This window comes from Penaeus monodon, chromosome 40 (genome assembly GCF_015228065.2).
Source record: "Penaeus monodon isolate SGIC_2016 chromosome 40, NSTDA_Pmon_1, whole genome shotgun sequence".
Classification (NCBI taxonomy): Eukaryota; Metazoa; Arthropoda; class Malacostraca; order Decapoda; family Penaeidae; genus Penaeus; species Penaeus monodon.
In genome coordinates, this window is record NC_051425.1 from 23,658,756 (window position 1) to 23,671,255 (window position 12,500).

At 27.6% G+C, this 12,500-nt stretch overlaps 1 protein-coding gene across 2 annotated transcripts in view; it reads right to left on the reverse strand.

Annotated features, from left to right (window-relative positions):
• Positions 1–12,500, reverse strand: part of LOC119598130 (potassium voltage-gated channel subfamily H member 6-like) — a 137,329-nt gene that overhangs the window by 26,005 nt on the left and 98,824 nt on the right. Inside the window, exons 16-20 of one of the 2 annotated variants that reach the window (XM_037947759.1) lie at positions 10,688–10,813; positions 9,396–9,540; positions 5,663–5,792; positions 4,838–4,986; positions 1,220–1,442 (exon numbers count right to left, since the gene is read on the reverse strand). In XM_037947759.1, the coding sequence (XP_037803687.1) occupies positions 1,220–1,442; positions 4,838–4,986; positions 5,663–5,792; positions 9,396–9,540; positions 10,688–10,813 (773 nt within the window). Of the gene's footprint in view, positions 1–1,219; positions 1,443–4,837; positions 4,987–5,662; positions 5,793–6,785; positions 6,865–9,395; positions 9,541–10,687; positions 10,814–12,500 lie in introns of both variants that reach the window. The other variant, XM_037947760.1, reaches the window with a different exon arrangement.

Here is a 12,500-nt window from a genome sequence, read left to right on the forward strand (position 1 = left end):
AAATGTATACTCACAAACATGCACATGCACACACAATTTATTTGTGTGTGAGTGTGTATGTGAATGTGAATGTGAATGTGAGTGTGAGTGTGAGTGTGGGTGTGAGTATGAGTGTGAGGTGAGTATGAGTGTGAGTGAGTGTGTGTGTGTGTGTGTGTGTGCGGTGTGTGATGTGGTGATGTGTTGGTGTTGGTGTGCTTTTGTGGTGTGTGTTTGTGGCATTGCGGATGTTGTGTGATATGCATGTGTGTATGTGTGTGTGTGTCTGTGTGTGTATATGAATATAATACTATACATGAGTACATATTCACTCACATATGTATACACACAAATGCACACACACACACACACAAATGAAACCCCACAAATGCACACACACACACACACACACACACACACACACACACAGGTTTGAGTATGAGAAATTGTGTGAGAGCTGTGTGATAATTAAGTGAGAGTCGAGAATGAATATGAATAAGAATAAGAATAAAAATATGAATAAGAATATGAATATGGGTATGAATATGAGCGTGAATAAGGTGTGTGTGTTTGTGTGTACAGGGATACCAATCATAATAAAAAGGATAATTTATTTTTTTTACCATTATATCTATATAAGGGTTTAAGTATCATGCTTTTAGTTTGAGAACTTGGCATTAACTGTTTATGTTTATGGAGGAACTTTTAGCTTTTTGAGCATAGATTATATAGTAATGAAGAATCATTACATAAAATATAGAAAACGAGCAGTAACAAAAGATCTAAGCTGAACAACTCATATGGAACTAATTGTGGAGAAAACAGTTCAAGCATAAGAAATTGGCCCAGGAAGTTCTTTATGGAAAAAACGTTTTCTTTCTTCCAATTCTTTTCATACTTTCCTATTACAGTTTTCAGTGTTCATTTACTCTCTTGTATGCACAACTTAGTTCTGCTTTTTACTTGTTTGTTTTGAATGTTTACATTTTCAATATCGACCAGTTTTGATATCGGATCATAATTTATCCCTGCCCCCCCAAAAAAAAAAAGAAGAAAAGTTTTATGTGCCAAAAATATATGTAAAGCCAACCTAAATAAAATCCTCAGATAAAAAAGTAAAATATATTCAAAAGATTAGCCTCATTCTAGTCTAAAAATATCAGAGAGGATAATATACCCCCATAAAAATAAACATACTGGCAGCCTGCAAATGTCTGCGAGCAACTGCTCATCACGTTACCTGGGTAAGGTCAGAGGGCTGGGACTGGCTACGAGGGGGGGAGGGCCTGAGTGCATCTGGGTCAAGGTCAGGGGTGAGAGGCATAGAGGGGCATGGTCTAGTGGCCATACCCGCACCCCCCCGACCTGGCCCACTGACCCCAACAAGACCGCTGCTGACTTCCCGGAAATCGAGACCTTGGTTTGAAGGGCCGTCGCCAGACTGACCAAGGAGATCTTCCACCCTGGAGATTTAGTGGCATGTGATTAAGATGTTGCAGGTTTCTATGGTGTATAAAACATTTATAAACAAGTCTATAGGAAGATCTCAAGCCCTATTGTAAAATTAATATTATTTTTGTTCCTAAATAACTGATGACAAACAGTTACGTATGTGTATATATATGTACATATATATATGCACATATATAAATATATATATATATATATAATATAAATATTAATATATATATAATAAAATTTATATATATATATTTTATATTAATAATATATAATATCCATATAATTTTAATAATATAATAAAGAAAATAAAAATTATAATTATATAAAATAAAAAATAAAGAAATAATAATAAAATCCCCAAAAAAATATATATAAAATAAATTAAAAATATATATAAAATATATAAAAATAAAAAAAGAAATATATATAAGAACATATAAATATATAATAATAAATAAATAATAATATATATTTAATATAAAGAAAATATAAATATATATACAATATAGGAAATAAATTAAATATACATATAAATTAAAATTCATTAAACATAACAAAATATAATAAAAAATACGAAATAATTAAAAAGAAATTTTATAAATAATAAATAAAAAAAAAAAAAAAATAAAATTAAAATATATAAAATAATAGAAAAATAAAAATATATAAATAAATAAAAATACAAAAAATACAAAAATATAAATTATAATAATAAAAAATATATATATATTAAAATAAATATCATAATAATAAAATTTTAATATAATAAAAATAATATAATTAAAGATATAATAATAAATAAATTACATTATAAATAAATACAAGAATAATATAAAAATTAAATATTAAAATTTTAAAATATAATATAATATAATAAATTTTAATGTATATGAATTTTATGAAAAAAAAAAAAAAAATTTATATAAAGGGAAAAATATCTATAATAAAAATATAAAATAATAATATAAATAAAAATTAAATATAATTTTAAAAAATAATAAAATAAAAAAAATAAAATAAATTTTAATTGTATATAGTTAAAAAATAAATATAAATATAAATAAATAAATTAAATAAATAAAATAAATTTTTTAAATATAAAAAATTATTTATTTTAATAATATTATTTTAATAAAAATATATTATATATATAATATTATATATATTTTAATATTATTATGATTATATATTGTATTTTTTTTAAATAAATAGATAATTTATGTTTAAATAATTTTATATATAATAATAATGTTTTATATATAATATTATTTATTTTGGTTTTATTTTTAATATTAAAATTTATATTAATATATTATATAATATATTTATTTTTTATTTTTATTTTTATTATATGTTTAAATTATATATTTTTCAAAAATTCTAAAAATATCAAAATATATATTATTCATTATATTTTGTATTATATATTTTTATTTTTTCTTTTTTACTTTTTGGTTTCCCTTTTTAATTTTAAAAATTATTATAATTTTATTTGTTTAAAAATATATATATATATATTTTAATAAAATTTATTTCTATATATATAAAATATATATATAAAATTTTATTTAATATTTTAAAATACAACATAATATATATATATATATATATAATATTTTATTATATAATATATATTTTTTATATATTTTTATATATATTTTTATTTTATTTTTAAAATTAATTATTTTTTTAATATATATAAAACCTATATATATAATAATTTAATATAAGCATATAGATGACCATACTTTTTATATTTTTATTTTATATTAATTTTAAATATTTTATATTTTGTTTTATTATTTTTTATGGGTATTTATTTTAATTTTTATATATTATATATAGATATATATATATAATTATAATATAAAAATTTTTAATTATAACATACATATATAAAAATTACATACATAATAATAATTTATATATACATACATATTTATTTTTATATTTATATATATATATAATATTTTAAATAAAATATAAAATATATATATACTTAATATAAATACATAAAATTATACAATTTTATATATAATATCATATATATTTAAAATAATAAAATAATCAATATATATACATTATATATACATATATATTTTACATATAATATTATATAAACTATATATATACTATTTTAAAATATATATATATATATATATATTAAAAAAATTATATATTTATTTTTAATTATATATATTATACATATATAGATACAGATATATATATAGATTGATAAGTCAATACATAAAGAAACCTGTATATAGTAGCATAAACTTTAAAAATATTTTTAAAAAATATCTTTCATGCAAAAAAAAATCTAAAATTCCTTGAAATTTTTCCCAAATTATAGTTCTTAAAAACCCCCCCATTTTTAATATCAGAAAAAAAAATTCTTCTTTTCTCGGGCCCTTTGTAGAAAATTTAAATTTGGTGAAATTTTCCTACATATGGGGTTTTAGAGGGCCCAAAAACTACGGGCAAAATGTCTCCATAGATGAAAGTGTTTTCCAAAACATTTATTTAAAATTTTAATGATAGACGGGAAATTTTTTTGGTCAGTTTTGTCTCGATATTGGTCGGGGTTTTGGGGTTTTTACGATCCCGTTTCAAAAACTCCCCAAACCCAGGATGCCCCAACTATTTAATTTTTCCTGTATCAATAATATACAAGTTAATTCTTTCTATTTTCCTATGGATTTTGAGAATCACCACCAATATAAAATGTTTTATAAAACACTGATAATTTACCCAATATAATACTCTTGATATGCCCAATGCTTATTTCTTTCAAAACTGCACATACTTTTGCATAAAAATAATAATGAAGGCTGGACCCATTGACTATTCTTTACCTTTTCGTCATACACCATGAGTTGAAATGAAAGGAAGGTAATGAAACAAAAAAAGAATAAAACAGGTTTTCTTAAACCCTGCCAAAAAAGGGAAAAGGCATGTTTTTTAAAAGTCATGCCCATTGTGAGTTTTAAATTTAAATTTACTGTGGGTTTATAAACCCGGTTTGGGTCCACAAGGATCCCAAACACCAGTTTTCCTATTTTTCCCTGTTTATTGTTTTCCTTGATTTTCAGAAATACTTTTTAAAATTTTATATTGCTATTATTGTTAAAAAAAAAATTAAAAATATTTAAAAACTTTTAAAAACAACAATAACACATTGCTATTAAAAGGGAGTAGGGAAAAAAAAAAAAACCCCAAAAAACCCTAGGAAAAAAAGGGAAAATTTGGTAAGGTATTGTAGGGCTACAAATCAACTCTTTGGTGACTGACAAAAAACTATGAAAATTTTTAAATTAAAAAAGTTCAAAATTTAAAAAAAAAAGAACATCAACTCCATCAGCATAAAAACAATACACGCTCTACACAAACAACTTACGGTGGACGTGTGATCTCTAAAGAACGATAGTGATGCCTAGAGTAGTGTGGAGGCTCGTCATGTAGAGACGCTGCCCGTCGGAATACCCGGCTTTCTCTTCCGCTTCCACTTCGGGGGATGCCCACACCACCACGACGACGCTCAGGACTCTGTTGTTAAGTTAATGCTTTTGTAAATGGAACATGAAAAGTGGATAATGAATAATAATAATTAAAAAACAAAACAAAACAGAGAAGTGCTATTACTGTGGTTATATTATCAAAATAAACTGTCGATATTCAATAATTGTTAATGTGGCTGGCTATGTTCCTAAATGGGATTATTATATATCGTTAACTTATAGCTAAGCACACAGTTAAAACTATGCCTGATGAGTACCTTAATTTCATAATTTATGCTTTGTTTTATATGTTCTATGGTGGCTGATTTTTTTTTTTTACAAAGAAAATTAACACAATCGCAATGAGCCAGGCAAGCAAAGATGCAGAAGCAGAGGAAAGGAATAGAGAAGGAGATATATGGCATGGGAGAGTGAAGAGTTTAAATTTTTCTCCAGTGAAGAGCGGGAAAGAATGAATAAGAGTGTGAGAGAGAGAGATAAGAGGAGAAGGTTACCAGACATGGAAGGAGAAGAGAGATATAGATGATGAAAGAGAGAAGAGAAGAAGAAGAGGAGAGAGAGAGAGAAAGAGAGAGAGAGAGAGAGACAGGAGAGGAGAGGAGAGGAGAGGAGAGGAGAGAAGAGGGGAGAGGAAAGGAGAACAGCAAAGAGAGGAGATGAGAGGAGATGAGACTGAAAAGAAAAACAGGGAAAGGAAGAAATACCTGATCAGAGTCCAACTGGGACGGTGAGACTGAATTCTGCTGGTTTTGTTGATGCTGCTGCTGTTGCTGAAGGAGAAGCAGGATCTGAGCAATATCTGAAGTCACCCGTGCCTCAAGATGTTGCATTTGTCTGATGAAGAAATGAAGGGCAATTAGTATTTACATTGGTAATGTAAATATAATACATAAGTGATCTCTACACACATATGTTGAGGGGATGGAGACTACAAGTACCAGTGGAAGATATATGATTTACCTCTTGATGTTTGGATATATGTAAATATATGATTCCCTGATGAATATAAAAAAAAGGTTATGTATCAACTTTTGATTTGAAAATATAAATTAGTCAAATATAGCTGTGAAAAGGAGGGAAATAGAAAATTACATGATATAAGTAACTTGATATATTAAAAGCAAACAGATGGGCAACATATTCAAACAGCAATAGGCACAACAGAGTTTCCCAAGCTGATGTAACTAAATCAACATAATGAAAAATATTTTAGTAAGTCATATTTATCATAACTTTTTTTTTTTCTTTTTTTTTTGTAAATCCAGTCTCCATTTTTATATAAAATAAAGTGCTGCCTAAGCATGTGAAATCATGGAAAATATTAATGTTTAAGATATGAAATAGTAGCCAGAACTTATCGACATGGTCATCAAAACTCATGGTCTGCTTGGAAATTTATGAATAAGCAAATTTGAAATTACTTGATAATAAGTATCTTGATGTATATGTGCAGTTCCAAATAATAGAATTATTTGGAATTATTAGAATTATAAGAATGATAAAAGCTAAGAATATCTCAAGTGTCCAAAATTCTGTTAAAGTGATCATAAAGCAGACTTCAAGGTTGAAAATAAAGTTTTGCAGAGTAAGCACAGTTGGATATTTCAACTGAGTAAAGGTGTGAAATAAAATCCAAAAAATTCAGAATTCATGGGAAGATCAACAAAATATTAATGGAAGACATACTGTGTAACTACTTTTATAGTTACATAAATATTTTTATTTTGTATTTATGCTTTTCTTCCCTATGTAACTTCTCATACCAACAGCCATTCCATAAGCTGTCATCCTTCATGGTGGCATAGGTATTTAAACATTGCACCATACCTGCTAAACTGGTCCATTCTAAGATACAGGCGAAGAACATCATCTTTAAAGTCTTGATCATCTTCTTCTTCATCCTCTCCTGTGCAAAATGGGAAGAAAATACGACCATGCACTAAAAACAAAAAGCAATATAAGAAAAGGCACAAGACACAAAACAGCAATAAAAAAAAATAAAAATAAATAAATAAAACCACAAACAAAGTTCTTAATCACTGTCATCCCACGGGGGATATGAAATGAATAAAATTCAATAGTGGTGTCTACCACCATGCACGAAGTTGACTGAATCCAGCTGTGATGTAGAGAAAAAAGTAAAATGTATCATGCACTGTTTGTGAAACCATAAAAGGAGACAAACAAGCAACTACAGGAAAACATACCAAACATTCCCAAAGATTTGTTCAGCTACTGACAAATACAACATCTACACTTCAACGATTAGGACAAAAGTGGGTGACTTGCCCTTTGTATTTTATGATGCTATTATTTTTTCTGTATGCTGTAACCAGTCCTTCATATTAGTATATATAGTCTGGTTAGCCTACATAATCCAAAAATACAAGTATATCATAGGGTTTTATTTTTATTATCATATATATATATCATATATATATATAATATATACATATAATATATATATAATATAATAATATAGATAGATTATATATATATATACTATATATATATATATATATATATATATATATAATATTAAATAATATAAATATATATATATATATATAGTATATATATATATATTATATATATATATAATAATATATCATATATATATATATATATATATATATATATATACATATATATTATTATATATAAATAATATACATATATATATATAATATATATATATATATATATATATGATATATGATATATGTATATTTAGATATGAGTAGTATGTAGTGTTCGAGTAGATTATGTGTAGTTTTTATATTATATATAGATAGTATATATATATATTATTTATACTATATTATATATATATATATATAGTAAGATAATATAATATGTATAGTATTATAATATAGTATATATAATATATCTATAAATATAATATAGATATATAATTATGATATAATAGTACATATAGATATACATATACTAGATAATATATATATATATATATATTAGTACTATATATAGATTAATATTATAGATAGATAACATACACACCACACACACTATATTATATATGATATGATATAATATATAATGTATATATATATTATATATATATATAATCTATATATATAATCTATATATATATATATTAATATATATATATATATATAATATATATATAGATTATATATATCTTATTATTATATATTTATATATATATAAAAAAAAATTATATTAATATTATATAATATGTATATATATTTTATATATTTTATATATATATATATATTATATATTATTAATAATATATATATATCTTACAAAATATAATATATATATTAATACTTTCATCCCACACTATCATCAATATACCACATATTATTTTTATATCTATATACTATATATTATATATATTTATATATCAAATGTATTATAATTATATATTATATATATACTAAACCATATATATTTATATACTATAATATTTTATTACTATATTATTATACTTATTATTTTATAATATTAATCATTATAAAAATATTTATTATTTTTATCTTCTATATATATATATATTTATAATTTTAATACTTTTCTATCAATAATTATATACATTATATTATTCTATTTTATTTTATATTTATATAATAATATATATAATTAAAAATCTATTATATATTATATATTATTATATATATTTATCATCTTATATATCCATATAAAATTTTATTATAATTATATATACATATTATATATCTATCATATAATATATACCATATTATTCCCTATATATCTTCATTATAATATATATTATTATATATTATATTTTTTATCTATATCTATATAATATATTATATAATATATAATACATTTATTATACATATATTATGTATCATATATATTGTTCCCATATATTTTATATAATATTATATTATTATCATATATATATGTATACTAATATATACATATACTATATTATATATATATAATATTTTATATATATTTATATATTATATAATATATATATATATATATATATTATATATATATAATCTCCAAAAACCCCACACACACACACACACAACCCCACACACACACACACACACACACACACACACACACACACACACACACACAATATATATATATTTTTTCCACTCTAGAGCAAAACCATTTATCATAGCTGCACAATTACATTCCAGTTAAATTCAATAGTCATACAAAAATCTCAAATTGTCACTTTACTTGAAACAAATATGCCATTCTCTATTTATTCTGAACACCAATTCGCTGAAATTTAAGCAAACAAGGGCAAGTCATATATCTCCTAAAATTCAATACAAAATAATGCATATCATAAGAATGATACAGATATTAAAATAAAAAAAATAAAAAAAACAAAAAAACTACTCTTTACACAAGCAAGGCAAGACATACAATACAAGGAGCTAGTCAGTAAGCGGCATCTACCTGGTGAGCGCATCTAGGCGGCTGTTGACCTCTACGACATCACGGGCATGTGTTTGGGCGGTGTTGGGGTGACCCTCAACAGGTAAGGTCAAACTGGAGTGACGGGCATGGTGATGACGTCGCTCAGGACTGGTGCTACCTGCAACTAGCAGGTCATACAGGTTTATATAGGTCTTTGACTAGGCTGGCTATGGCTATGGCATAATGAATAATAGGATTGGCTATACCATTATTCTACATCTGTTAAATAATAATAAAAAAAGATTAGATCAATATGCAAATGATTCTACTAGAGTTATGTTAAAATTTTCACGTTATATATGCACACAGAGAAATAAGGGATATCAGGAACTCACTGATAATAAGTATAACCAAGATAAACTAGGGTACATTTAAAGGAATTAAATAAACAAAAGAAATGCAAATCAACCAATACAATTTTTCTTCTTTGAGGGCATCCTTGAAAGCTTGACTAGACCAGTGAGAGTAATCCACAAGTTTTTTTTTAGATGCTGCTGTTTTTGAGTTACAATACACCTGAGCACAGACTGCAAATGCTTAAATGTAACCTTAATCCTAACGAAGTACCAATTTGTGAATAATATGAACTGTGTAAAACCAACTGTTGAATGACCTATATGCATGACAAAGGGTAATGATCATGGTATGATCCAAGGTGTAGAAATCTAGCAATGTCAAACATGAGAAGATGAATCATATGTAAAATATAGAATTTGTGCCATTATGCATCGCTAGTGCACCCAAGCATCACAAACACTTCCAGCTGTAATACTGATACTTCTATAGCTTGAGTACCCACTGGAATTTTTCTTTTGGGATTCAACATGTGTTAGTGTTGACATACCATGAAGTGGGAGACCTTCTTGGCCCACTGTAATATTAATAGGTGCAGGTGCGTGAGAATTAGAGCACATGTGAACATGCTTTGATAGTAGAACACAGTGGGCTGCCAGATGTTATTCCTGATTTAGTCCTAATATGAGAAGCAAAGAAAATAACCTATATAATATAATCAAATAAGGTTCAGTCAGAAATGGCTTCCCTAGTAAACAACACTTCTGTCAGAAAATAGGATCTTGCAATTACTGTATACAGTATACTCCATACAAGCCATCTCGTGCTCCGACTCCCTGTCTTCCCTCCGACTCTGATACTGAGAATACCTCTGATAAGGCATATGGAACTGAAGTTTAACCCCTCTCTCATGAAACTCTTACTTCATGGGACCACGTAAGGCTCTTTAGGGCTGGGGGCGGATCTCTGGAACTTACTAGGGGCCGCGTTCATGAGGAGTGGGGCATCCTCTTTTCCATGGGGCCCTGGAGATGAGCATCTGGACGTAGATCTTGACTCTCGACCTCCAACACCCAAGGCTGAGGTCATACTCGAGAGGGCTCCTGAGGGACATGATGAAGACCTCATTGTGGGTGTGGAGGGTGGGAGTGTGTCAAGCTAGTGAATATCTGGATGACTTGTATTTCTGCTCTGCTTGTGTTTGCTTTTGTTTATAAGTTGGTATTGGTATTCTGCTGTTCACACTAAAGTGTGTAAACAAAAATAATATATACACACCACAGCATGTGTGTGCCTATACATATATGTGGGAGGGATGTGTATAAATCTCTGTGATTGTGTGCATAAGTGTGTGTGTGTGTGTGTGTGTGTGTGTGTGTGTGTTTTGTGTTGTGTGTGGTGTGTGTGGTGTTTTGTGTGTGTGGGGTGTGTGTGTGTGTGTGTGTGTGTGTGCATAAGTGTGTGTGTGTGTGTTGTGTGTGTGTGGTATAAGTGTGTGTGTGTGTCTGTGTGTGCAGAAGTGTGTGTGCGTGTGTGTGAGAGAGAGAGAGTGTGTATGGGCATATGCATGCCTAGGTCTGCATTGTGTTCGTTGTGTATGCATGTGTGTGCACTTGTGTGTGCATGTGCATGAGCGTGTGTGTGTACTTGAGTGTGCACTGTGTATGTATGTATGTGTGTGTTGTGTGTGTGTGGTATATGTGTGTGTGTGTGTGTGTGTGGGGTGTGGTGTGTGTGTGGGGTGTGTGTTGTGTGTGTGTGTGTGTGTTGTGTGTGTGTGTGTGTGTGTGTGTGTGGTGTGGGTGTGTGTGTGTGTGTGTGTGTGTGTGTGTGTTGTGTGTGTGTGTGTGTGTGGTGGTGTGAGAGTGTGTCTGAGTGTGAGTGTGTCTGAGTGTGAGTGTGTCTGAGTGTGAGTGTGTCAGAGTGTGTGAGTGTGTGAGTGTGTGTGTGTGTGTGTGTGTGTGTGTGTGTGTGTGGTGTGTGTGTGTGTGTGTGTGTGTGTGTGTGTGTGTGTGTGTGTGTGTGTGTGTGTGTGTGTGCGTGCGTGTGTGCTTTTGTGCGTGTGTGAGAAGGTGTGTTTGCAAATATTTCACAGAAGCAGAAATAGTATTGCCATTCTTGTGTATATGAGAGCTGGCTTTTACTCAAATGACTGGACGTTCCTTCCTGAACTGGTGAATCTGCAGATCCACTGCTACTGTAATCTGTCAGTGAACAGACATCAGGTCCCCAAGCATTTTTCAAAATTTAGTCTTCAACAATGTTTCTTTTAAGTACTTTTAAGGCTGCTTGAATTATACAAGAAAAAGACCAGAGAGGACTTGAGTAACTATAAAATACAAAAAGGGAGCAACTGATTACAAAAGAAAGATTATGTAATAAGAATCTTTATACCAATGATTACCACCACTAAATGTATACAATAAAAGGGAAATGATATCAACATAAGTATTTAGTGATAACAAGTTAAAATTGACTGAAAATACAAATAATGTAAAATATGATTATGAAATGCATAAGGTAAAAATATAAAATTTGGAAGTAAACAATAAGAGACTAATTAATTGTAAGCAATAACATTCAAAGGTTAAGACAATGATGTTTGGACACTAGACAAGATATGACATACATAATAAAGGCTGACATTTTGCAATAATGATAACTTAGATATCAAAATTATATATTGTATCCGGCCATGAGATCAACATCAAAATTATAATTTTTTTGTATTTTTCTAAAGCCAATTTAACTGTCTGTACTAGCAATGTGAGCATTTAATATAATTTTAGC